The sequence below is a fragment of the Ptiloglossa arizonensis genome, chromosome 8 (genome assembly GCF_051014685.1).
Source record: "Ptiloglossa arizonensis isolate GNS036 chromosome 8, iyPtiAriz1_principal, whole genome shotgun sequence".
Classification (NCBI taxonomy): Eukaryota; Metazoa; Arthropoda; class Insecta; order Hymenoptera; family Colletidae; genus Ptiloglossa; species Ptiloglossa arizonensis.
Genome location: NC_135055.1, coordinates 22,144,717 through 22,171,273, shown reverse-complemented (window position 1 = coordinate 22,171,273; position 26,557 = coordinate 22,144,717). Strand labels below are relative to the sequence as shown.

At 56.1% G+C, this 26,557-nt stretch overlaps 2 protein-coding genes across 51 annotated transcripts in view; both read right to left on the bottom strand.

The window, feature by feature from the left end:
- Positions 1–26,557, bottom strand: part of Dscam1 (Down syndrome cell adhesion molecule 1) — a 58,352-nt gene that overhangs the window by 7,826 nt on the left and 23,969 nt on the right. For 17 of the 50 annotated variants that reach the window (XM_076317746.1, XM_076317752.1, XM_076317754.1 and 14 more), the window contains exons 7-15: positions 19,783–19,909; positions 16,361–16,797; positions 16,035–16,291; positions 15,643–15,955; positions 11,347–11,664; positions 1,100–1,219; positions 848–1,021; positions 437–733; positions 4–365 (exon numbers count right to left, since the gene is read on the bottom strand). In XM_076317746.1, the coding sequence (XP_076173861.1) occupies positions 4–365; positions 437–733; positions 848–1,021; positions 1,100–1,219; positions 11,347–11,664; positions 15,643–15,955; positions 16,035–16,291; positions 16,361–16,797; positions 19,783–19,909 (2,405 nt within the window). Of the gene's footprint in view, positions 1–3; positions 366–436; positions 734–847; positions 1,022–1,099; positions 1,220–4,855; positions 5,144–5,464; positions 5,756–5,977; positions 6,272–6,540; positions 6,835–7,143; positions 7,435–7,770; positions 8,062–8,833; positions 9,122–9,333; positions 9,625–10,400; positions 10,692–11,346; positions 11,665–12,398; positions 12,687–13,014; positions 13,309–13,607; positions 13,902–14,226; positions 14,515–15,642; positions 15,956–16,034; positions 16,292–16,360; positions 16,798–19,782; positions 19,910–20,905; positions 21,030–22,877; positions 22,999–23,500; positions 23,625–25,417; positions 25,542–26,557 lie in introns of all 50 variants that reach the window. The other 33 variants (XM_076317767.1, XM_076317791.1, XM_076317788.1 and 30 more) reach the window with 24 other exon arrangements.
- LOC143149928 (cell adhesion molecule Dscam1-like) lies at positions 10,706–11,330 on the bottom strand. The gene has a single exon (XM_076317804.1). It carries the CDS (start codon positions 11,113–11,115, stop codon positions 10,762–10,764), a length of 354 nt encoding a protein of 117 aa, XP_076173919.1. The 5' UTR covers positions 11,116–11,330; the 3' UTR covers positions 10,706–10,761.

Sequence of the window (26,557 nt, the reverse complement as noted above, 5' to 3'; positions counted from 1 at the left end):
CACCTTGAGAGTGTGTTGATCGAGAGCATCGACGCGAACGGAGGTGGGTGGGCCGGTGGGTGCTTCTTCGGCGGTGATGATGGTGACGGTGTCGGAGGGTTCGGAGGCGCCAATTTCGTTCTCGGCAACGATTCTGAGGTGATAGGTGGTCGCGGGTCTGAGGTTGAAAACACCGGCTACGTTCTGTTGCGATCCGGGTACGAGTACTCTGTCGATGTCGGTTTCCCAGGAGCCTTTGCTGATTTTGTATTCGATCACGTAACGTTTCATGGGGCTGTTGCCGTCGTAGGGTGCTGCCCAGGAGAGTTGAACCGATCGTCCGGATTTGTCGAGTACTTTCAAGCCGTAGGGAACCTCGGGGACCTCTGCAACGAAATTACGTCGATTACTATCGCGATACCGAAACGTACGGAATGATCGGGCTCTCGACGGGCACCTTGAACGATCATGTTGATGCTGGTATCGTCGCTTCCAAAGGCATTAGTGGCAACGCAGGTAAACAAGGCGGAATCGCTTCGCTCGGTTCTCTTGATGCTCAGGTCGGACAGAACTCCGTTGGCCAAAATTTCCTCGCGAATGGTGTAACGGGAATCGCTCTTCGGGTCCAGCCTCTTGTTGTTCATGTTCCAGAGAATGCCGATCGGTTTCTCGCCTTGCGCCTCGCATTGCAGTACGGCCGGTTCGCCGCGTCTCGCGGTCTGATTCTTCAGTTTGATCTCGAAGTGGGGAGGAGCTGAAATCGAGGGAACGTTTCGCGTAATCGTAATCGCGGCGAATGAAACGAAAGGGGGGAAAGAGAAGAAAAGAAAAGAAAAGAAAAGAAAAGAAAAGAAAAGAAACCGCTTACCCTGAACCGAGATGAGAGTGACGGCGGAGAGTCCCGAGCCGATTCCGTTCATAGCCTCGCAGAGATAGTAGCCTTCGTTCGTCTTCTGGATATTGTTGATCGAGAGCGTTCCGTCCTCTACACTGATATCCGGGTTGCTGAGTTTCAAGTCGGTGTATTCGCCCGGCGAATCCCCTGAAAGACGAAGAACGGACAATAGAGACGATATCGCGTGAACGTGGCTACGAATCGAGCCGAGGGAACGATGCTTACCAGCAGCTCTCTTCCAGGTGACTTGAGGCTTGGGGAAACCGTCGGCTTTGCATTCGACGCGCGCGTCGGAGCCCTGAGCGAACGCCTTATCGGTCGGTTCCAGAATCCAACGCGGTGGTACTGTTACAGAACGCGCGCGTTATTCGAGAGGCTCTCCGGGCGTATCCAGCTATCGGCAGTTCATCCGGTAGCGAGTCGCCTCGCTAGCTCCAGTCTCCGTTGGTGTTACTTCCGGAACGTTCTCGTTCCAATCGCGAGCGATTCGTGTCCCGACTGGACACGCGTACGTAGGAGACTGGAGCCACGACGTGTCGGTTTTGCCGCGTGCTGAACAAAACGCGACTCGCTCCCGCAACTGCGACAACATCGCGACAATTCGACATGCGGGAATTCGAGATGATTATGCGGGTGGCTACTGCACGAACAGAAAGAAACAAGGTCAACCAGGCAGATAGAACGCCGCGGTCGGGGCTCTGAAGGAGCTCCCGGGAAGCGCGCATGCAAGAAACGCTCTAGCAACCACGATACTCGAGCACGGTCCATCATGCTGCACCGCTTGAAAAGTGATCTACGCGTTAATAAGGTCTATGGAGAGTGAGTGAGTGAGAGAGAGAGAGAGAGACAGAGAGATATATAGAAAGTGAGAGACGGGCATGCGTGTTAGTCACTCTATCGGCTACCGCTACCGTATGCATGTACACAAAAATGAACGAGGCGAGACGTGTGGTGAGAGGCAGGGTTAGGTAATTCGTTATCTTGTTCTTTTGGCGGATAACGGGGAACACAGGTCGACAGGGTGATCGGATGGTCGGTCGGTCATCTTGGAACAAGGACGCGTTGTAGCGCGACGGGGGTACGGTGAGGTATAGAAAATCGACGCTCGAATGCGATCACGAGAGACGCAGCACTGGATCGTAGTATCTGGAGAAACGTCGCTGAGAGAGAACGCGACGATCCACCGATGGATTACCGTGCGTACGGCCGGAAGAGGGTACGGCGACGCGATTGCGAATCGCGCGCGAGCAAAGAGTAAACGCAACCGTTCGGGCCTAACGATCCTGGATCTGTCGTCGCGGCCGAACGAACCCGGTAGCCAACGAACAGCGTCGTCGAAGAGATTAGCGACGACCGAGGCACGACAACGAGACAGGGAAATCAAACGAGGCGAAATACTTAGCCACAAATACGATGCGGGCGAAGCTCAACCAACTTGCTGGGGGGACGGAGCTTGGGGTGGGGGGGGGGGGGGGGACACACGCGGGGACTCTGGGCGTAACTTTGCGTTTGCCATTCGGCCGAAAATCATAGGCGGATACCAGAAAAGGTGAAACGGAAACACGGATGAAACGGTAAATCATAAATAGACAGAGAGAGACAAAAATATATGTACAAATAATTACCAGATTACAGAGTAGGGAAAATATATAATATAGAGAGGTAGATGTACATATGTATATGTATATATATATATATATATTTATATAATATAAGGAACGGCGCGCAAGAGAGTCGTCCCCGGTGACGAAAGCAACGCACTGTGTATGTGAAAACTCTTCCGCCGAGAACTGAAATCCAGAAAGCTTCACCAAGGTAACACGACAGCTTCGGCAACGACGGAGATGCATCAATCAAGCCTGCAATCAAATACTCTCACGGGCCCGGCGCGGTTGCTTTCATTCCGAATTATTCAATAATCGTTCAATCATTAGTAATCATTCAATGCTCCCAGAATTGATTGCTGATGGCCCTAACCGTGAACTCGTAAAGTCGCCTCTTGCATCACCTTGCCCGACGGATTACTAGCGATACACGTGTAACGTCCAGCGTGCTCCGGGGTTACCGGCTCGATCAGCATGATACTCGTCCGTGGGCCGAGTTTCCCGATGCTGTACCCCATGAATTGCGATAGAGGCTGGTCCTCGTGGGTCCAGGTTATTTCGATGGGAGTGTCACCGACCAGCACCATGCACGCCAATTGGGCGGCCTGCCCCGCATAGATCGGCTGATCCCCAAAATCGAACGGACTGATCCGTGGTAGGACTGGAACGATAGGCCGAAGGCTAGATCCACGTCGGCCACCACCGCGATTCCGTTCTCCGATTTCCATCGCGAGCAGACTGGACCCTCTGGTGGTCGACTTTCATCGGTAGGTCGGTTCCCCGTGATCCGCGAGAGGCTCTCTCACGACTCTTGTCTTTCGCCCGATCTCTCGGTAGCCTTTTCCCCCCTGACGCGATACCCACCCAGTTCGCGCGTTCCCGTCGCGAAATAATCGTCACCGAAACGATCGATCTCTCTCGCGTGCGCGAACCTCCGCCGTTCAAGAAACCGAGAAGGATCGGAGAAAGGATTCGAATGGACGGAGCGAGAACGAGTCGAAGAGAGAACGACGATAGGTGTACTACGCGTAACGCGTATCGCGTGTCCCGCGTGTACGTGTTTCGGCGCGTTCGACGAGAAAAACAAGAGAAAGAGAGTGAGAGCGGAGCGGGTGGGTGAGAGCGGAAGGAAACTCGACTCGTCCCGAACTACGCACAAATGATTTACCTTTGACGATCGCCCAAGGATTACGAGAGCGGGGACCGTGGTCGAAAATAAAGCTACACTCGGCCGAGCGACCTACCTAAACGACGATACTTCGAGACGAACGATGATGCGGGAGGATTGATTATGCGAGAAAGAAAGACGGACGGTCGAGCGGATGCAGACTTCCACACATATATATTTATGTATACGCTATCGCAACAATCAACAACAGACAGTAGCGACGTTGTTCGTTCTTTAAAAATGTACCACTACTGCTCGAACTACGACCGTACACGAACGTGTTCAAAGTAAGAAAATGAGAAAGAAGAAAAAAAAAAGAAGAAGAAAATAGAAGAAAACATCGTCGTGTGGTGCCGATCTCAACGTAAACGTAACGCGCGTTGCCGAGCGATCGAAGTTAGGCGGTCGCGACTCGGAGGAATCATGGTCGTGTACCGGTCTCGTTTGTTCGCGCTTACGATTCCGTGCTCGAGCAGATCCGCGTTTCCGTACCGTTCACTTTGAGATGGGCGCTGTGCCTAGCACGACCGGCCGGATTATCGGCGACGCAAGCATACTCCCCGGCGTGTTCTCCCCTGACGGCGGGGATCGTCAGTGCGGAGACTCTATCCCCCAACGCGGTGATACCCACTCCGTCGCCTACTTCTAAATGGCGTCCCTCGAACAACCACTTGAGCGAAATCGGCGTGTCCCCCTTCACGACCGCGCAATGGACGTTTATCAGATCGCCGGAGTTGGCCTCGAGGAACGCGAACGGGTGCAGATGCGGAGCGACTGCCGAGAGACAGAGACAGAGAGAGACTCTAGAGTCGGGCAGAGACGTAAAATACGAAAATAAAGAAGAGCAACGGGGAACGGGGGGTGTAGGACGATGACGATTCGACGCGTCGAGAATTCGCGTCGCCTCGATTCCGCGACGCGGCGGGGTTTGCCTCGGGACCAACCACCCACCCGCTGGAAGTATCTCGGACGCAACGATCGGCGGAAACCGATCGACGGAGAACGAGTCGAGAACGAAACTGGCGGAGAAAAGAAAACAACGAAGAAAAAATGAAAGAAATAAAGTAGGAGAAACGGAGGTGAAGCGCAACGAAAGAAATCGAACGTATTTTTTCAAGCAGGAGGAGGCGTTACAGGCAGAGCTTTCCTGGAGGGATGGCGAACGTCAAGGGACAAGACAATACGTATGACGTTTCGAGGTTCGAGCACCGTTTACGATCAGATCGGCCGAGAGCTCGTGCCTTCCGGCAGGGTTTTCCGCGATACACGTGTACGTTCCAGCGTGCGTCGCCTGGACCGATCCTATGCTGAGTATGGCGCCCCGTCCGCCGAGATCCACGATCGAGATTCCAGAGTGCGGCGAAATCGCATGACCGTTTAAGGTCCAGCGGAGCTTCAAGGGCTGATCGCCCTCGATCACGGCGCACGGTACAGTTACGACTTGACCGGAGTTAAGCAGTTTCTCGCCGAAAGTGAACGGCAATAATTTCGGAATTACTGAAACGAGAAAAAGAAAAGAGAATGGCACTCGATGGAACCGAAAAGTTAACCGGGGTCGGTCGCGGATCGTCGCGGAGACTCGTTCTATTCGCGCGGACGTCTACCACCCAACCGCGGAGAAAAGATAAGAAAAGAAACGAATAACGCGGTAAACCGAGGGACCAACGAAAAGAAATCCGAATCGAACCGAGGAAGAACGAAAAGAGCAACGTCTACCGAGGTGACGGGGAAGAGCGGAAAGAGGGATCGAGAGGTCGAAAGGGGAATGCGATCGGAGAGGATGACGGTGTCCGGAGCATCGTCGGGAGAAGCGTGTACCGTTGACGTCCAGTTTGGCCGAGTGCGAGGTCGATCCAGCCGCGTTCGAGGCAACGCAGGTGTACTCCCCGGCGTGTCTCGCAGCTACGGACTCAATGGTCAGTTGCTTGACGCGTTTCCCGGAGCTGGACACGATCACGTCCATACGATCGGATCTTATCGGCCGACTATCGAAGCTCCATGTAATCTCCAGAGGGGAATCACCTTTGGTCACGACGCATTGTATCGAGACCAAGTCACCGGCGTTCACGGTCTCGTCGCCGAAGGAGATTGGCGCGATCTGCGGAGAGACTACGGGACGAACAACCACATAGAGACGTTTCGTTGGAAGAAGCTCGGAAACGAAAACGCGTACTCGACCTTCGTTATCGCGAGAACGACCGATTACGACCGGGAGAACCAACCGAGTCGCGGGGAACTTTGGGATCGAGATTCTTTCGGGGGATGATACATTGCGACGGGAGATGATGCCTTGTGCGAGATGCCTTAATCTGTGTAATTGCGTGGTAGTACCGTTCACCGATAACACCGCGGAACGGCTGACGGATCCCACCAAGTTGCTCGCAACGCAGGTGTATTCGCCTGCGTGACGCGCGCTGACAGAGTCGATGATCAGGACCGAGGTCTTTTTCCCAGTTTTCGTGATCGTTACGTCCGGATAGGTGGCGCGCGTGATCGGTTCTCCGTTCAAACTCCACCGTATCTCGATCGGTGAGTCGCCCTTCAAGATGCTACACATCGCCGAGATCTGTTCGCCCCAATTGGCCGGTTCCTCGGAAACGGAGAACGGCGCAATCTGCGGAGCGACTGGAAACAACGACCGAGAACGCTAGACGATGCTCGCCGATGGTATTCGAATCACGGTTACCGGCTCGTCGGTCACCCTGTAAGTCCATGTTGCGTGAAACGTACGGGGCGAGGAGAGAAGCGACGGAGAGGGACGATGCGGAGGACTCTGCGGAGGGAGGGCGGTGTAGCCTCGATCTTGCTCTCGGACGCGCGACAACGAGAGCTGTCGACGATCAGTGGTTTCGTTTTGCGATCTATCGCGTGATCCGATTCGTGCATTTCCGTACCGTTTACGGCCAAGATGGAGGAATAGCTCGTCGCTCCGGCTGCGTTCGAGGCTGTGCAAGTGTACTCCCCGGCGTGCCTGGCGTTCACCGCATCGATGGTCATCAGACTGACCCGTTTCCCGGTGCTCGATATAGAGACATCGCCGTGATTCTCGTTGCCGATGGGCTCGCCGTTCAGAGCCCACGATACGTCGATGGGCAGGTCGCCCTTCACGACCGTGCACACCGCCGAGACTGCCTCGCCCCAATTCGCGGGTTCGTCGCCGATCGAAAACGGCGCGATCTGCGGCGCGACTGAAAACGTGCGCGGAATATCGATCACGGTCGGTACGAACGAGGAACCCTCTCGATCGATCGATCGGACCTCGTCGATTTCTGGCTCGAAGACGCGTTTCCACGCGTCCCCCGGGCGTCCACGCGACGAACAACGGGACAGGTGTGAATATCGAACAGCGGTGAACGATGCAATAATGAAAAGAACAGGAGAGAGAGAGAGAGAGAGGGGGGGGGAGGGAGGCTTTTCCCCGGTTTTCCCGAAACACGAGCTACACGAACAAGTGAACGGACGTGGCCCGACGTCCGTCACACATGCCTGCGTATTACCGTTCACGGCTAACGCCGCCGCGTGGCTCGAGGCTCCAGCTCTGTTCGACACCGTGCAAGTGTACTCTCCCACGTGTCTGCCGGCCACGGCATCGATCGCCAACACGCTCAGCCGCTTGCTCTTCGTGATAGTGTACTGATCCGTGCTCTCGGCGTCGATCGGGACGCCGTTGAACGCCCACGCAATGTCCATCGGGAAGTCTCCCTTCAGGATCGAGCAGGTCGCCGAGATCGCTTCGCCCGAGTTCACCGGCTCGTCGCCGAACGTAAACGGGAAGATCTGCGGTGCAACTGCGAGAGAATCGAGCGGATACGCGAACGCGTGGATACATAACCGAAGGTCGAAAGGATCTTCCAACGGATTCTCGTCCTTTTCGTAGAAAGGGAACACGCGCAGAGAAAGAGAGAGAGAAAGAACGACGCGTTTCCAGGGAACGGGGAACGGAGAACGTACAAGAGCAGAGAATTCGTTCGAGAGACACGAGAGGATGGGCAAATGTCAAGGATGCGTTTTCTTTTTTTTTTGTTCACGTTCGTTTTGTTGCTTTTACTTATTTTTGATTGGTTTGAGGCGATGCTTGTGCAGAAATCGTTTTGACGTGCAAGCGTGCTTGTTCAGATAGGTACCGTTTACGGCCAGAGTCGTCGAATGGCTGACGTTTCCAGCTCGGTTCGTCGCGACGCAAGTATAATTGCCCGCGTGTCTCGCTGCCACGGACTCGATGCTCAATGCGCTCATACGCAAATTGATCCTCGTGATCGTAACGTCCGGATCGTTGAAATCTATCGTTCTACCGTTAAACTTCCACACGATCTTTACCGGAAAGTCGCCTTTCATTATGGAACAGGTCGCCGAGACCATGTCTCCCGAGTTAGCCGGTCCGTCACTGATCGAGAACGGCCCTATGTGCGGCACAACTACAAGGACATCGAAACCACGTTTAGCATTCATGGGACCGGGTACGCGATGCGTTTCGGGCGTCGTTGGTTACCGCGCGGAGCACGCGGGAACACGTTCGATCGATAGTCGCCGTGGACGATTCGTCGACGAGAACGACGTCGTAGTCTTTTCCTCGTCCTCGTGGATACCTGAACGCGCGGGATCGTGGGAAGCCGCAGGGATAACGAAACTGTTGCGCGCATGCATGGCAGACAAGAGAAGAGTAGAGAAGGCTCTAAGGGAACGAGAATACAGGAAGAAACGTTGTACCGTTCACGGCGAGAGATGCGGAATAACTCGTTCCACCGGCTGCGTTGCTGACGGAACACGTGTACTCTCCCGCGTGTCTCCCTGTCACGCCGTCGATAGTCAGCAGGCTGACGCGTTTGCTGGTGTTTATGATCGATATGTCGTAATGACTTCGAGAAATCGGTTCGCCGTTCAGGGCCCATTCGATTTGGATCGGGTGATCGCCCTTCAATACCGTGCACGTCGCGGTGACGGTGTCCCCCCAATTGGCGGGTCCCTCTCCGATATCGAACGGGACGATTTCGGGGGCAACTGCGGTCACGACAACAACGACCGAGATGTAGGACCCCCGATCGAGAGAGAGAGAAAGAAACCGATCGCGAGGAAACGAAGGGATCGGTGAGGATGCGTGGTCGACGATGGGGTGGGAAAGTTGTCCGAGCGTCGAGCATGCATCCCGCGAGAAGAAAGCAAACCGAGGTAAATAAGGAACGCGCGTACCGTTCACGGCCAATGTCGCGGCGAAACTCGTTCCACCGGCGGCGTTGCTGGCCACGCAGGTGTACACCCCGGCGTGACTCGCCGTCACCGCGTCGATCGTCAGCAGACTGACGCGCTTGCTGGTCGCGATCGATATATCGGGGTAATCGTGGGAGATCGGTTCGCCGTTCAGAGCCCATTCGATCCGAATCGGGGAATCGCCCTTCAACATCGTGCAGGTTGCGGTGACCGTGTCTCCCCAGTTCGCTGGTTTCTCGCTGATCGCGAACGGAGCTATCTCGGGGGCAACTGGCGCGAACAAAGGAACACCGTCATCGTTCGATCCTCCCTAGCTGGGACGGGACCGCCGACGGAGAATCGTCGATTCGTATCGCAAAAGGAACGCGAGTACCGAACCGCCACCGACCACCGGGGCCAACGGGGGAAACGATGACGAGAGAGACAAAGGATGCGAGAAACAGGGAAATTGTCGAGGGACGTCTACCGTGGAACAAAAGTACCGTTCACGGCCAGGATGGACGAGTGACTGGTCGCTCCGGCCTTGTTGGACGCCGAGCACGCGTACTCCCCCGCGTGTCTCGCGGCCACGGCCTCGATGCTGAGGATGCTATTCTTTCGCGTGGTCGCCAGGATGGTAATGTCCGAACGATCGCGACCGATCGGCTCGCCGTTCAACGCCCAGCTGATCTCGATCGGTAGATCGCCCTTCAGAATCGCGCACACCACGGAGATCGACTCGCCCCAGTTCGCCGGTTCCTCGCTGATCTCGAACGGAGCTATCTCCGGGGCAACTGGGCCGAACAAACGAATACGTCATCGCGCGATCCTCCCTACCTCCGACGGTACCGACGAAACCTTCGAAGAGTCGACGCGTATCGGTGAAAGAAACGCGGGACGTTCGACGTCCGAGAGTACCGAACGACCACCGACCGGAGACAAGGGATGCGAGAAACAGGGAAATTGTCGTGGGACGTCTACCGTGGAACAAAAGTACCGTTCACGGCCAGGATGGCCGAGTGACTGGTCGCTCCGGCCTTGTTCGACGCGGTGCAAGCGTACTCCCCCGCGTGTCTCGCGGCCACGGCCTCGATGCTGAGGATGCTATTCTTTCGCGTGGTCGCCAGGATGGTAACGTCCGACCGATCGCGGCCGATCGGCTCGCCGTTCAACGCCCAGGTGATCTCGATCGGTAGATCGCCCTTCAGAATAGCGCACATCACGGAGATCGTCTCGCCCCAATTGGCCGGCTCCTCGCTGATCACGAACGGAGCTATCTCGGGGGCAACTAGAGCGAACAGAGGAAATCCGTCGTCGTCCGAACCTCCCTACCTACGATGGGACCGACGCCTCGCGGTGCATCGGTGCATCGGTGCATCGGTGCGCGCGGAGAGGCTCGAGGCAGGACCGAGGAAAGATTCTCGTAAAGGGAAAGGAACGCGCGACGCCCGAACGCGAGAGTGTCCCGACCCACCACCGATCGGAGCCAACGGGGTGACGGTGACGAGAGAGTAGGGATTGCGAGAAGAGGGAAATTTGTCGGAGGACGTCTACCGTCGAACAAAAGTACCGTTCACGGCCAAGATGGAGGAGTGACTGGTCGCTCCGGCCTTGTTGGACGCGGTGCAAGCGTACTCGCCCGCGTGTCTCGCGGTGACCGACTCGATGCTGAGGATGCTATTCTTTCGCGTGGTGGCCACGATGTTAATGTCCGAACGATCGCGACCGATCGGCTCGCCGTTCAACGTCCATGTGATCTCCATCGGTAGATCGCCCTTGAAAATGGCGCAGACCACGGAAATCGAGTCGCCCCAGTTGGCCGGCTCCTCGGTGACGACGAACGGGGCTATCTGCGGCGCGACTGGAAGCATCGCGGGATCGTTTTCCTCGCCGTACGAGTTACTCCGACACCTTTCGGTCTCGACGCGCGCCTACCTCCCGAGAAGAACGCGTATAAACGGGGGAAACGGGGGGACTGACGAAGGATATCGACGTTCGGATGTCTCTGTGTGATACACGTAGGTACCGTTCACTGTCAATTCCGTCGAGTAGCTGGTTGCGCCGGCTGCGTTCGAGGCAACGCAGGTGTACGTGCCCGCGTTACTCGGACTGGCCGACTCAATGGACAGCAGGCTGTTCCTTTTGGTGGTAGTGACGGATATCCGGTGCGTCTGGTCGATGGGCGTATCGTTGAGCGCCCAGCCGATCTCGAGCGGGGAATCGCCGTTGACCACGGTGCAGACGGCCGAGACGGAATCGCCCCGATTCACGGCCTTCTCGGCCATTTCGAACGGGGCGATGCGCGGCGGTACTGTCGACCCGACAACAACGCCATGGATTGCGAGCACGGCACGCACGAACGTCCGAATCGACGCAGGGAACTGATCGCGGGAACGCGGAAGAGGATCCGTTCCACCTTCACCCTCAGTGGCGCGAATCGCCGCATACCCCCGACTTGTTTCGCGCGGTCGACCGACCAACCGATCTCGGCCAGTATCAGCCCGACCAAAGCGTACCGTTCACTGAAAGAACCGAGGTGTGCGCTGCGGATCCGGCTGCGTTAGTCGCGGTGCACTTATACTCGCCCGCGTGTCTTGCGGCTACCGAGTCTATCGTCAGGGTGCTGATCCGTTTACTACCTCTGGTCACGACGATGTCGGCGGTGTCGTAACCGTGGCCGCCGGACACGCGTCCGACATCGATAGGCCGACCGTTCAGCGACCACACGATCCTCAACGGCAGATCGCCTTTTATCGCGGCGCACTGAACGGTGGCCATCTCTCCCGCGTTGGCGGCCTCGTCACCGAACACGAAAGGCGCCAATTGCGGCGCGACTGCAACCGATCGAAAATCATTTCTCCTTTTTTTCGTTTCTTTTCCTTTCTTTTTTTTTCTTCGTTTTCTCGTCTTTTCTTTCGTTCGTCGCGCGCATGGAGCTCTACCAGAGAGGGACGACGCGGCTCTCGCGCCGTTCGTTTTGCCACGCGAACCACGCGCCCGGAGCCGTGGGGGATGAATCGGTGACCATGGGGGGAGCTGATCGAACAACGGCTGCTTACGGGATCGTGGGATAGAGATGAAAGAGAGTGGGACGTAAAACAATAGAGTACCATTAAAACTGTAAACGAAGAAGCAATACGGACAACGCGAAGAACAAACACGGGCCATCGTCTCGCTGCATCCGCGGGATGGACCGTGTCCTTACCTGCCGTCGTCACCGACGATAACCTATTTACCTTCTCCGTTTCCACGCGCGGACAATCAGTGCGGGCGTTCGATCGTCGACGCGACGACGACAGTGGCCTTCGACGATACTCAACTTGGACAAAGCGATCGGAAAACGCACCGACCGACCCGCCCGAGGCAGCTCTACCTACGTCCCTCCCGTTTACCTTCTCGCGCGTTCTCCAACTCGCGGGCCAAATTTTCTCTTCGCGTCTCGATCGACGTCCGCCTCCACGGATCGTCGGTGCGTTTTCCGATGTTTCTTATGTTTTTCTTTTTTTTTTTTATTTTCCTACCCGGCGGTACAATCGCAAATCAATAAATTCGTGTACAAGGGGGGTACCGTTGACCGAGAGTACAGCGGTGTGACTGTCAGATCCAGCGGCATTGGTCGCGATGCACTTGTATCTTCCGGCGTGCCTCGCCACCACGCTGTCGATGCTCAAGAAGCTGAACCTCTTATTGGTTACGATATTAACGTCCGGTCGGCTCGAGTCTATCGGGGTGTCGTCGAACGTCCACGTCAAGGTCACCGGGAAGTCGCCCTTGAGGATCGTGCAGGAAAGCGACAGCATCTCGCCGGAGTTGAGGGGATCGTCGCCGAAAGAGAACTGGAGGATCTGTGGCGCGACTGCGCGAAACGACGCGTGCGACAGGATTCGACGTGAGAACGAACGAACCGACGAACGAATCCGGGGGTTCGGCAACCTCCGAGAACTCGATCGTACCTCGAACGAGAGCCCCCCGGTCGCAGCCGCGCCTGCGTCGCAGATCCGAGCGTCGATCGTGCCAAAGGGATCGCGATCCTCCGGAGGACCCTCGGGGGACGCGAACGGTGCGAGGGACGGAAGCGCGAGGGATCAGGAAAGAAGGGGGAGGATTCGCGGGGGAGGGTTAGGTCGAGAGGAGAGAACGCAAATAAAAAAAATGAAAAGAGACATCTTGCGCACGGCGCGTACCGTTTACGATTAACCGAGCCGAGTGCGTCGTGGCGCCGGCGCGATTAGACGCGGAACAAGTGTAATCCCCGGCGTGTCTGGCCGCGACCGACTCGATGGTCAGAACGCTGTTTTTCTTGTTAGTGCTCGCGATGACGACGTCGGATCCATGGCGGCTGTCGATCGGAGTCCCGTTAAAGGCCCACGATATCTCGAGAGGCTGATCGCCCTTGGTCACGGTGCAAGTAACGGAGATGAGCTCGGCCCAGCTGGCGGGCTCGTCCCCGAAACTGAAGGGGAGTATTTGCGGGGCGACTGGAAACCAACGACTAGAGGAGTCCAAGCGAGGAGGAACGAGCGCCGATTACGCGCGCGACCCTTCCAACGAACGATGGAAGGTTAGCGACGTAGAAAACGATCGACGACGCGGGGTTGGTATGGCGGCGAAGATACTCGAAGAACGATCGCGCGCGGCTACGGTCCGAATGGTCTCTCCGAGGGGAAGGGGGAAGAATCGGTACCGTTTCACGGGTATGGAAGGAGAATTCGGACGAAAGCGGGATTTGCGCGCGCAAAATGGCAGCTGGACGAGGATACCGATGAGGGAATCGTACCGTTCACCGTTAAGGTTGCCGATCGACTGACGGAACCGGCGAGATTCGATGCGGAGCAGGCGTAATCTCCGGCGTGTCTTGCAGAGACGCCGTCGATGCTAAGGGTGCTCAGGTGTTTGCTGATTCTAGTGACGGTGATGCTAGCGTCTTTCGAGGCGTCGATCGGCACGCCGTTGAACGCCCACGATATGTCCATGGGCATGTCGCCCTTCAATATCGAGCAAGGCACGGACACGGAGTCTCCCGAGTTGGCGACTTCGGCATTGAAAGCGATCGGTAGAAGCTGCGGGCCGACTGAAGTCATCGTGCGTTAGAATCTCGAGTCCTCCGTGGATCGTCGTCGCGGTCTATCGTCGTCCGTTTCGAACGCGCACCGTTCCTCGTCGTTCCTCGTTGTCTCGAGCGAACGACTTCGTACCCGTTCGATGGTAGACCTTGCGGGGTTCTCGATGCGGGACGTCGGATCGGGATACAACAGGGATTCGCTACTGTGCTCTTTGCCAGGATGGTGCGAAACGTAACGAAACGAACGCAACTTGAAACGAAAAATAGTCCCGAATGTGATGCGAAACGCAACGAAACGAAATTAAGGCGAAACGAGAAAAAACTAGTCCCGAACCATTTACGGTGAGCGTGGTCGAGTGGGACGCCGTTCCAGCCGCGTTTTCAGCGGTGCAAACGTACTCCCCCGCGTGTCTCGCGGTGATGACCGAGATCATGAGCATGCTAACGCGATCCGCGACCTTCTTCGCAAGTACGCCGGAGGAACCGCCCATCTCTTCTCCGGGATAGCTCCAACGTATGTTCAAAGGCAGGTCACCGGTCGGTACGATACACTGCAGATTAGCGAACTCTCCGGCGTTCATGGGTAGCTTCGTGAACGAGAACTGCTGTATCGTGGGCGGCACTGAGGGTGGAGGATCGATGTATGGACGTATCACGACGGGCCGCGTCTGTGCGTCACGCGCGAGCACGAGCGTCTCGTAACGTCGCGTGTTCTCGGTCCCGCGAAGCGTCGAGGGCTCGGTTGCGCGCGATTCGACCCTCATTTTCGAACATTCTCTTTCCACCGCGAAACTCGCGACGTTGCGCAACCGACCCGCCGACCGATACTTTCAGCGGTGGACGCGCGAAGAGAGAACGATTCCGATTAGTCGAATGCGGCGGATTTCTTACGGTCGATCGTCGGCCACCGCCATACCAATTTCTCCACGTTCCGAACGGAAGCGCTCGTGCCTCTCCGTCGGGGCGCACCGTCGCGGTGTACGCGCGATCCGCAACGGGGTCTATCGTCCGTGTGCGTGTCCGCGTCCGTGTCCGTTTTGCGTTCGCGAATTCTCGGATACCGCGCGTAACTACGGTTAGGGTACGCCCGTGGTACGGGACGCGAACCCGATACATCCGGTCCTATCGACACCGTCGAAAGGAGCCGAGTTTCGCCGAAAGAATCGTTACGGCTGCGATGGAACGTCGAACGCTAATCGTGGCAACGTTCCGTCGTATCGTCCAACGCCTTCACACCTGTAAAGAATGTTTTACGCGGGTATGCGTCCGTACGCGGTTCTTCCTTCGAGAAAGATATCATCGTTTCGGAAATGTCCGCGATTTCGCTCGTTACGAAACTTTCTCTCGGACAATTATTCCGTACGCGATAAACGATTACGCGCGGTCGATACCGATCGGGAACACCCGCTGACCGTTCGACGCCGATTTCGACGAAACTTTGCTGGTTCGCCGAGCGGAACAAACAAGAAGACTCGAATTCGAGGAGCGACGCTGTCCCTCCGAGTTTCGTTCCTTCGAGATCGATCCGTAAGTGCGTTCAAAAATATCGAGAATGAACATTTTCGTGACATTTGCTCGTTTCGCGGCGATAAAAGTAGAAGAATTCCAACTGGAACGAAACTTTCAAAGGGCAGCGTGTCCCTTATTTCGCCGCTCTGGAAACCTTTGTAACGAAAGTTTCGTCGCGAGCGGCGTCGAACCGTTCGCGAGTATTCCCGGCAAGAGTCGAACAAAGGAGGATCGCACTTACCCATAACTTGGACCTCGAGCGTTCCTCTCGCGCTGTAGCCTTGTGCGTTGCGTGCCACGCAAGTGTAGGTTGCCTGATCGCTCAGTCTCTCGACGTTCTCGATGATCAGCGTGCCGTTGGGGAAGACCTTCTGTTTCCTGTTGATCGGCAATACTCTCGTGTCTCGTTCCCAGACGATGCTCTCGATCGGATATCCGGCAACGGGGCAGGTCACGCGAAGAGTTTCACCGGCGACGATTGCCTTTTTGTCCATGTGGCGAATGAAGGGTAAGCCGTAAACGTTGAGACGAGCCGAGTGTTCCGCGGATCCAACCTGTGCACGAAAGAAAAGGTTCGCGTCAGGCGTGTCCATTGTAAACGAACGAAGCTGAAAGGAAGAAAACACCGCTCACCTTCGAAGCAGCGATACATTTGTAGAGTCCACCGTCGTTGGTGTGAATACTGGAGATGTTCAGGTGAGAAACCACGTCGCCGTTCACCGTAACGTACTGTCCCACTTGAAGCCTTTCGGTGTTGGATAGCCGTTTGCCATCGAGTTCCCAGGTGATCTCCGGAGTTGGGTTTCCGCTGGCGACACACTTCAAGAACATGCTCGGTCCGGGTTGAAGAGTCTCCTCGGCGAATGCCTGACGGATCTGCGGGGGTTCGACTGCGGGCGTGGAAACGTTTCTTTTTAATTAATTAAAGTCAACGAGGTTGGTCGGGACGTTGGACTTACATCTGCCGCCGAGTTTCAATTCGGCGGTTGCCTGGGCGCTTTCCTGGTCGTTCCTAACGAAGCACTGATACATTCCCTTGTCCTCCTTCTTGACGCTCTCGATCCTCAGCACCGGTTCCTCGAGTCCAAGGGGTTTGCCGTCTTTGAGCCACGAGATGGTCTTGATGGGGTTTCCGCGTACGTTGCAGGTGAAGGTGGCCGGTCTGCCGAAGTCTATGGTCTGGGTGTTGGGTTCGATTTCCGCGGCCAACGGTGCGGTAACTGTCAACACGGTCTCGACGCTCTCTCCGCCGACGGAATTGTTCACGATGCACAGATACTTGCCGGAGTCCTCGACGCGAGCTTCGCGGATGATCAGGGTACCGCTTACTTGGCGCACGCGATCGTTGAGCTGAACCGGTTGACGACGGGAGGAGCCTTCGATGAACTTGTACCATCTGAAACGACAGGACGAAAGGGATTGTTTTGCGAGTCGGTCGCCGGAACGAAGTAGCGAGCTTCGCGCCGGGTCGATTCCCGTTGAAAATGAAAAGCTCGTGCGAAACGAAGCCAATTGAAACGTCTCTCTCGTTCGGTCGCGGTATCGTTCGATTCGCTCTGATCCGCGAGTAAACGAGTGCGCGTCGAACGGTCGAGACGCGGCGAAGCGAGACGAGACGGGACGAGACGAGACGAGACGAGACCAGACCAGACCAGACGTGGCGAGACGAGTCGCGTCCCGCTCGATAGACCAGTTTCCGTCCGCTTCGCTCTCCACACTGGTTTCGTTTCCCTTTTTCGTTACACGTATGTATCATGGCTAGGGCTTTGGGCGTCTCTGGGCGCGGGCTTCTGTCTCTACTGCCGGCTCATTAGCGCGTGTCTCGCAAAACTTAATCAGAAAGAAGGAGAGTTTCAGCGCAGCTGGAACGTACAGCGGTCGTAAAAGCAGAGCAGGCCGGGAAAGGGACGGACAGGAGGCTGGCAGCGGCAACTTCGTCGCGACCGGAAACGAAACGTGCGCGAACGCGGGAGCGAGCGAGTCGAACGTTACGAACCAGAGAGTTGACCGAGCGACGATCTTCGGAAACCCGGTAACGACCACCGAGTCGTCGTAACCGCCCGTACGCCACGTCGTCGCGACGCCTTCCCGAACGACTCGAGACGCAACGCGATCGATCGCCCGGAACCGTGGACACGCAACGAAGAGAAACGATCCAGGAAACGATTCGCTCCGGGACGGTGAACTCGCGTTGAAGACGCTCGCCGCGATACGAATAAAGGAAAACTTTCCGCGCACGGAACGAAACCGGCCAAACGGAGCGACGGGTGCGACGATGGTGCAGCGGCTGGACAACTCGGACGTACACGTATTACAAACAATCCTGCTGGCGAATGTGTGTGTGCGAGAGAAAGAGAGAGAGAAGGTTGCGAGGAGGGTGAAAAACACGAACGGATGAACGGAGACACGAAGGCGGCGAGGACTTACCAGCCAGATATCGTGGGACTTATTGGAGGTGTGCAGGTGCAGGGCAACATTGTTCGCCCCATTGATCGGGTGACACCCTCTCGGACCACCCGGATCAGCACCGAGGTTACCGAAGGAGAAGAGGGCCCGCATCCTTTTCGGAGTCGCGCTTCGGTCACCTATCTCGGGGTTGCGCCACGGGGCTCCAGTTGGCACTGAAAACCAACACGTCCGATTGGCCCCGGATACGGGATAGACACTTTCCTGATTCCATTCGGTCTTGATCGATCGTTCGTTTACTCTCTTTACCGTCTCTTTTGCCAGAATCTTTCGAGCCGCGATCAAACGTTTCGAGAGAAACACATACAAAACCAAAACCACGGTAAGGCCCGTGTCGACTCGCGACGATAGAGACTCGGCCCTGTTTCCTCGTTATTTCGTTATCTACGCCCTCGCGCCACCGCTACGGATCGTTCGCGAGCGGCTACTCGGGCGTTGGGAATCTTGGATGGTCGGTATCCGTGCTTCGACCGCTCGCTCTTTTCTCCCTTGCCGTTTCGTTCGAGGCTACCCTGTGTCCTCGTTCCCCTGTCTTCGATACGTTTGGTAATTTACTTTTCTTTTTTCATTTTCTATTTCTTTTTTCTCTCTCTTTGCCGTAAGCCGTTTCATTTCTTTCTCGTCTTTCATCGGCCTCTGTCAAACGTCCAACTTCTCGGATTTTGCGGTACCGCCACCCGACACGGGGTAGAGGGTAAGGATGGAACGCTTCGAAAATAGGATCCGTGCTCTGCGGAGCAAGACAAACGACCAAACAAAAGAAAAAAAAGAGAGAAGCTATACGGAACTTTTGTGTACCTAGAGATCGGGGCAGGAAAGCCTTGTGCCGCACACGCCAGCGCCAGAGACTCGCCCTCTACCCCGCGGTACTTATTAAGGCCGTCTCCAGTCCCTTTTGGGGCAGTACGACCGGACGGTTCTGGAAGGATACCATTTTATTGCCCAGAATACCAAACTCGTCCCTTCTCGTATTGATATTTTTTTTTCATTTTTTTTTTTTTTTTTTACTCTCTCGATAATTAGATTCGGTTTTGTCAATTTATCGATCGTTGCAAAGGTTGCTTCGCGAGAAAGGGGTTCCCGGTGTGCCTTCTACCATCTTTCTACTAATCTTTCGAATCTACGGTTCGACTCGACGAACGATCTCGTTGCAAAAAAAAGAGAACTACGGATCGTCGCACACAGGGAACCCCTCCCGCCGCGAGATATCAAACACAGAATACATACGTACCTCTTCTTCCATCCCGTTGCTCGGCATCCTGACAGTGGACCACGTTAAACGATCGCATGCGACTTACTCACCTGAGAAGAAGCGCGCCGCTCCTCGGGTGGCGGCAATCGGTCCATCGGAACGTACAGATATCAACTGATTCGACTCATCGACGACGACGACGACGACAACGAGGGTACTAAGGAACGACTGACGAACGAGGGGGGGTGTTTACGGGGCGTCTACCTTGTCAGGGGCACGGGGAATCCCTGAAGCGCGTGATTCAACGCGACATCCTGACCTCTAGCAGCCAAAACCACTTCCCTTTCGAATTTCTTGCCCGAGGATCGCGGAGCTATCTTGTTCGTGCCCTCTGAAACCCGATGATCGTGTCTCGAGACGTAAAACTGGACAGTTTCGTTCGCGCTTGTACCTTGTCACTGGGACAGGAAATCCCTGAGTCGCGCAGTCCAGGGCCACCACCTTCGTCCACGGAACGTCCACGAGTTTCCCACCCTCGTAACGTTCGCCGGCGATACGAGGCTTGACGTTCCCCGTCGGTTCTGCGAACAGTACCCCGAGTGGGAATCGTTCGCGCGTGTCTCGCGACGATCGAAGCGAAAACGACCGAGCACCCGACCAGGATCGCCACCGCCCGAGGCAAACTTCGACTCCCCTTTGTTTCTCTATCCTACGGTCCCGTACCTGAACGTGGGCGCCGGGAAACCTTGAACGGGACACGGCAGCCCCACCATTAGATCGACTAGAACGTCCCTCTTCAGTCCATTGACGTCCTTGTCCCGCGCGTTTGGACGTACGCTACCCCGTGGCTCTGCAATACCGTAAAATCTCCGAATGGGGATAACGCTTTGTCGTCGTTGTCGAGTGCGTCGTCGATGCACGAGGGAGGGACGCGCGAACGTGTAAACGAAGTAACAACGCGAAGACGAGGATCGAAGTAACCGAGAAGAGGAGTCGCGACGCTCTCGTACGTTGCTCACCTGTACAGAGGCGGAGGACTGGCCTGAGCCTCGCAGAGCAACGTCGAAGCTTGGCCCTGGACATTGCTCGATCCGTCGAATTTCGATCGAGGCGGCAACCGAGGAGGACTACCACCTACCGGCTCTAGAAAGCAAAAACGAGGAAAGATTCGCGCTACCGGTCGATGCGCTCCACGCGACGGAATAAGAGGTTTGACGCGAGCGTGTACGATGGAGGGACGCGCGACGTTTCGCGCGAATGTTTAAACGAAAGAACCAGCGCGAAAACGAGGATCGAAGTAACCGAGAAGAGGAGTCGCGACGCTCTCGTACGTTGCTCACCTGTACAGAGGCGGAGGACTGGCCTGAGCCTCGCAGAGCAACGTCGAAGCTTGGCCCTGGACATTGGTCAATCCGTCGAGTTTCGATCGAGGCGGCAACCGAGGAGGACTACCACCGACCGGCTCTAGAAAGCAAAAACGAGGAAAGATTCGCGTTACCGGTCGATACGCTCGACGCGACGGAACGAGACGTTCGACGCGAGCGAGCAACCGAGACACCGTTCCGTGTGCACGGTCCATCGACCTCGAACTCGTAAGCCGGACGATGTCGCGGGACGCGTCGGAAGACCGTTTCCCGTTGCCCGTCCAAGCGTACCTGAAGATCGGCAATGGATGCGCTTGAGCTTGACACAGCAAGGCCATGGGTTCCCGTTCCGCTAGCGAGAGGACTGTTATTTTAGCCGTGGGTGGCACTTTCGGCGCCGCGCCGCTCACCGGCTCTGGATAGAGAAACGAGAGAGGCTCGAGTGTGCGCGGAATCTGCGCGAATCACCGTACGATAAATACCTAAAAGCTGGAAGAGGGTGGCCCTGCGCGGGGCAGAGCATCGTTACGGGAGTCCCGACGTAGCTGCCGAGAACGTCGTACTTGGCGGTGGACGCGACTCTAGGCTTGGCACCGTTCACAGGCTCTACGGTAATCTCCCGATTAATGGTAATCCGCGTATCGACGGGCATCGATGAACGTTCACTGACCTAAACGCGGGAGCAGGGAACGCCTGGGCGTCGCAGAGCAAGCTCATCTCCGCTTCGTTCGCCATCTCGAAGGAGTCGATTTTCGCCGACTTCGGGAACTTCGGGGACACCCGACCCGCGGGCTCTGACGTTCACAAAGCACGAGAATTAAACCACGCGCGACGGATGCAGAGGCAAAGCGATCCGGTCAGTTTTCAATTTTATACACTTTTTCTTCGTGGATCGAAACGACCCTGCATCCGTCCCACTCGCCCCCTCGGGGTTAAACGACAATATTTCCCCGATTCGCGCGTACTTGCCCTGCGCGTGGATCGCGCCACCGCCGCGAACACCAGGGAAGAGTTACCTGTGGATCGCAGGTGGCCACTCTGGCCACCGTTTACAGACCGTACGGGTAATCTGCGAATCGACGGCCACGAATGAACTTTGACTGACCTAAACGCGGGAGCGGGGAAGGCCTGGGCGTCGCAGAGCAAACTCGTCCCGACTTCGTGCGGCACCTCGAACGAATTGATTTTCGCGACCTTCGGGAACTTCGGGGACACGTGACCTGCGGGCTCTAACATTCGCAAGATACAAGTTAACGACGTCCGCGTGAATCGCGATTCTTCGACGAAGAAGAAGCAATCGACGAGCATGGATGGAACTTTGACTGACCTAAACGCGGGAGCAGGGAACGCCTGGGCATCGCAGAGCAAGCTCGTCTCGACTTCGTACGGCACCTCGAACGAATTGCTTTTCGCGACCTTCGGGAACTTCGGGGACACGTGACCTGCGGGCTCTAACATTCGCAAGATACAAGTTAACGACGTCCGCGTGAATCGCGATTCTTCTTCTTGGAAGAATCGCGATCAACGCGAGAGATCGAGGAGCGAGTTAGCTGCGAATGGAGGATGGCGATTCTAGGGACCGTTCGCAGGTTCTACGGTAATCGATGGATGGAAGTTTGACTGACCTAAACGCAGGAGCAGGGAAGGCCTGGGCGTCGCAGAGCAAGCTCGTCTCGGCTTCGTTCGGCAGCTCGAAGGAGTCGCTTTTCGCAGACTTTGGAAACTTCGGGGACACTCGACCCGCGGGCTCTGACATTCACAAGGTAAACGAGTTGACCGTTTGCACTCGGGAGCGTTCGACTCGGTGATCGAAGACCGAACGTGGAATAAGAATTGATTTCTCGAAAGTCGATAGACGCAAGACTCGCGTCCGAGTGCATACGGTCGAATAAATACTTTTCCTACCGACACGCGAGTACTTGCCCTGCGAGCAGATCGCGCCACCGCCGCTGCGTCTCGCGAAGAAACATCGTGTTACCTGTGAGTCGGGGGTGGCGAGGCCTGAGCGGCGCACGTAATCGCGAGCGAGGTTTTCGCGGCTCTGACGTAGGTGACGCTTTTCGCGTCGCTCTGAAAGGCGGGCGCCTTGGATCCAACCGGTTCTACGTCCAACAAACACCCCGAGAGAAAATGAGTTCCGTACGAAACCGATCTGATGATTTACCTGAACGACGGAACTGGGAACCCCTGTGCGGGACAGAGTAGCGTCGACGGGCGTCCCGCGGCACGCACGAACGAGTTGACGCGGTCGTCGCTCGAGAACATCGGCCCCTTCGCTCCCAATGGTTCTGGCGAGGTAACAATTACGCAGAGTTTCGCTCGGAGGAGCTACCCCGACGCGAGGCGTCGGGGAACGGAGCTCCTCCGAAATCGCGTCGGTTCGCTCGCTCGCTCGATGCGGTAAACGGGATTAAAGACGATCGATAACGGAGAAACGGTCGTCGTCGCGAGTACCTGAACGCCGGTACCGGGTGACCCTGCGCTTGGCACTGCACCGCGAATCCCATCGAGGTTTTGGTCTTCTGCCATCGTTTTGCGTCGCCAGAAACGGAGGGCGCCTTACTTCCTACCGGTTCTTCGCCAGAAAAAAGAAACAAACAAACGTGAACGAAAAACCGAGGAAACGTCTCCGCCGCGCCTAACTATCCACCTTCGATCGAAGGAAAACGATATTCGCGGGAGGAGAACGACCAACCAACTGACCGTTCGCCGATTTACCTGAACGTTGGAACAGGGTAACCCTGCCCTTGGCAGGGTATCACGATGTGCGTGCCGTTGCGCCTCTCCATCAAGCTTCCCTTCTCGCCGAGAATCGAGGGCGCTTTGCTACCGACCGGTTCTATCGAGCAAAGAAACGAGAGTCGTTGGTCGGGCAACGAGCTCGAAGCTTTTACCTATAGTTGGGTACAGGATATCCCTGAGCCGGGCACGTCATCACCACGCTGGCGAGAGCGCTCTTTTCCTTCCAACCGCGTTTCATTTCCCCGGTCAGCGCCGGGCCTTTGCTACCGATCGGCTCTAACGGTCACAAAGAGCGCACAGAGTCACGTATTTCGAATCCCAATGAAAGCTGTTACCTAAAACTGGGCACGGGATAACCCTGAGCCGGGCAGAACAGGACGACCGTCGACTCGCGACTCCTCTCTTTCCATCCGCCCTTCAAGTCGCCCGTCAACGCCGGCGCTTTGCCCCCGACCGGTTCTATTCGAAACAACGGTTACGAAACCTATCAGGAAACGCGAATACGGTACGAACGTTTACCTAAAGGAGGGCACAGGGTGTCCCTGAGCAGGGCACGAGAGGACGCCGCTGGAATTCGATCTCTTCTTCAGCCAACCGCCTCTCAACTCGTTGGTGAACGCCGGAGCCTTGGTCCCGATCGGTTCTGCCGATGTTCGCGTCGCCATGCGATAAAGATTCGTGTGCGAGGTTCGGTTAAAAAACACATCGTTCGCGCTTTATCGTCGGATGAGTCGATAGAGGCGGTGTCGTTGACCGAGTCAACGTCCAATATTCAACGGCCGTAACGTCGCCCGACGATAAAGCGTCGAGACGCTTCGTAGATACCTTCGACCGTGAGATAATACGGGAACGCAACCACGGATACTATACACCGTTTTTAGTCGCGAGGTTCGCCGGAGAGGCCCGCTCCTTCCTCTACGTATCGTACACGTTTACCTAAACGAGGGCACGGGATAGCCCTGCGCTGGACAAAATATCACGACACTGGACATCGATTTGGCCTCCAATATAATCCCTTTCACGATCCCCGTCAACGCTGGCGCTTTGCTCCCGACTGGTTCTGATCATACGCAAAACAAAAGCTGTCAACGAGATAACGCCACTCTCGAGGCTGCGCGGTTCTTATCGTACGGTTATGCAATCGCTCCGGCGGAACAGGGGACCCCTCGATCTCGCCAAGGGAGGAAAGAAGCGACGAGGAGAGAAGCATCGGGGAAAGTGACCGAGGAGAAACGGAATCCAGGAGACCCGGAGCGCTTTCTCTATTGCGGTCGATGGCTGCTCCCGATCGATCGACGACCATCGTCTCGCCACCTCTCGCCTCGTCTCCTCTCGCCTCGCGTCTTTTTAATTATCACCGATGGCTCGCTCTTTACCTAAACGAGGGGACGGGGTATCCTTGCGCCGGACACGGCAACACGCTGCTGGTCCCCGCTGCCTTTTCCAGCCATACGCCCTTTACGTCTCCCGTGAACGCCGGTGCTTTGCTGCCAACCGGTTCTAACAATGCATACACACGCGACGAACGGGGCGAAATTAATTGTTCTACTTTCGACGTCGGAAGCGGGAACACCCGGCAACGTACGGCGTACGGGACGCGGGGACAATGAAAAAAGAAGGCCAAGGCAACGTAATGGAAACAAATTGGACCGATAAGTGACGCTCGGTTCGCGGCGATTGGAGAACAATGCCGCGACGATTCTCGCGTTCGAACGACCGTACGGCCCGTAAGAGTCGTATCGAGGTTAACCCTTGGCGGTCTAATAGAAATTATTTTTCGTAAATTATCAACACCTGTAATCGATGTTCCTTCGTTACGAACGAAATCCGTGTCTTCCGCGATAAAGAAACGCGCGCTACGATCCGTAGACGGAAACAAGAAGGGTGGACGAATTAAGAAATAATTCGCCACCGTTCGCGTCGATGTTACCGGCTTCCGTGGAACGAGAAGAATCCTGGGGCGACGGACCGCCGAGGGTTAACTACTTCGCGAACGAAGAGAAGCAGGCAGAATTCGAAGGGGGGAGAAAACAGTTACCTAAACGAAGGCACGGGGTACCCTTGCGCGGGACAGGAGAGCACGACACTGGAGGCCGCTTTGTTCTCCATCCAGCCACCCTTTAAATTGCCCGTCAAGGTTGGCGCTTTGCTGCCGACCGGTTCTAACGAATCACACAAAGATAACAGGGCCATGCTGCGAGCCGGATGCTCTTTGACTAACACCCTACGATTAGAATACAATTGGCGCGTACCTATAGGTTGGAACTGGGAACCCCTGCGCGGGACAGAACAGGGTGAGATCTTGGCCGGTACCGCGATCGTACCAAGACAGCTTCGCGTCACTCGAGAACTTTGGCTTCTTCGTGGCGACCGGCTCTGTCACAGGATTAACGAACCAGGGCTATGAAGACCGTCCTCGAGGCCGTTCTACCGGGACTAACTGTATCGAATTACCGAACACGATACTCGCGAGGAAGCAAGATTCCCACCTGACCCGTTGCCACTTAACGGGCTTATGGGAATCGTTGCTCGGCGACCGGTGATCCTCCTCGAAGCGAAAAGAGAAAAGAAAGAGGGGGAAAGAAAAAAAAGAACGAACGGGAGGAAAAATCGCTCGGTCTCGCGGTCCATCGGAGAACGCCCGAGCGACGCCCGCGACGACGATCTGGGTCGCGACGGTAGTCGATGGCTTTCAATGGATAATTTAGTACCTGGTTACGGGAACAGGATGCCCCTGGGCATTGCACGGCATGCTCGCTTCCGACCCCTCTTTACGGAGGAAGAAGAACGACTTAACGTCTCCCAGAAAAGCGGGCGCTTTGATCCCCACAGGCTCTAAGCAGGGGAATAACGAAGTGACGCGGAATGCCGTTAAAATTTATCGACGTCGTTCCCGAGTTCCCTCGGACAGGGTACACCCCGCGAACTTTTTCATCGACACCGTATCCGCAACGTTCCGATATTCCGTTGTACCGTGCCCTTATTCCTTTTGCTCTCGGCCGAAAACACCCGCAAACGTTCGAGTCACCCAGTTTCGTACCTATACACAGGAGTGGGATGGCCCTGGGCATTGCACGGCAAACTAACGTCCGTGTTTACTCTTCGTACCAACAGAGATAGTTTCTGGTCCCCGGCAAAAGCTGGCGCCTTGCTCCCGACCGGCTCTAAACAACATTTCACGCCCGATTATTCCGCGATGCAACTTTCCGTATCGGTCCGTGACACGGGAACAGGAGTAGTCTCCAACCGAAACGACAACGACGACGACGACGATGGACCGCGTTAACCAATTCCATCGGGAATCGAGGTTGTTTATTTTGTCGCGGAAATTTAACCGATAACCCGATGGACACGGTGAATCCTTTACCTAGTGGTGGGCACAGGGCTTCCCT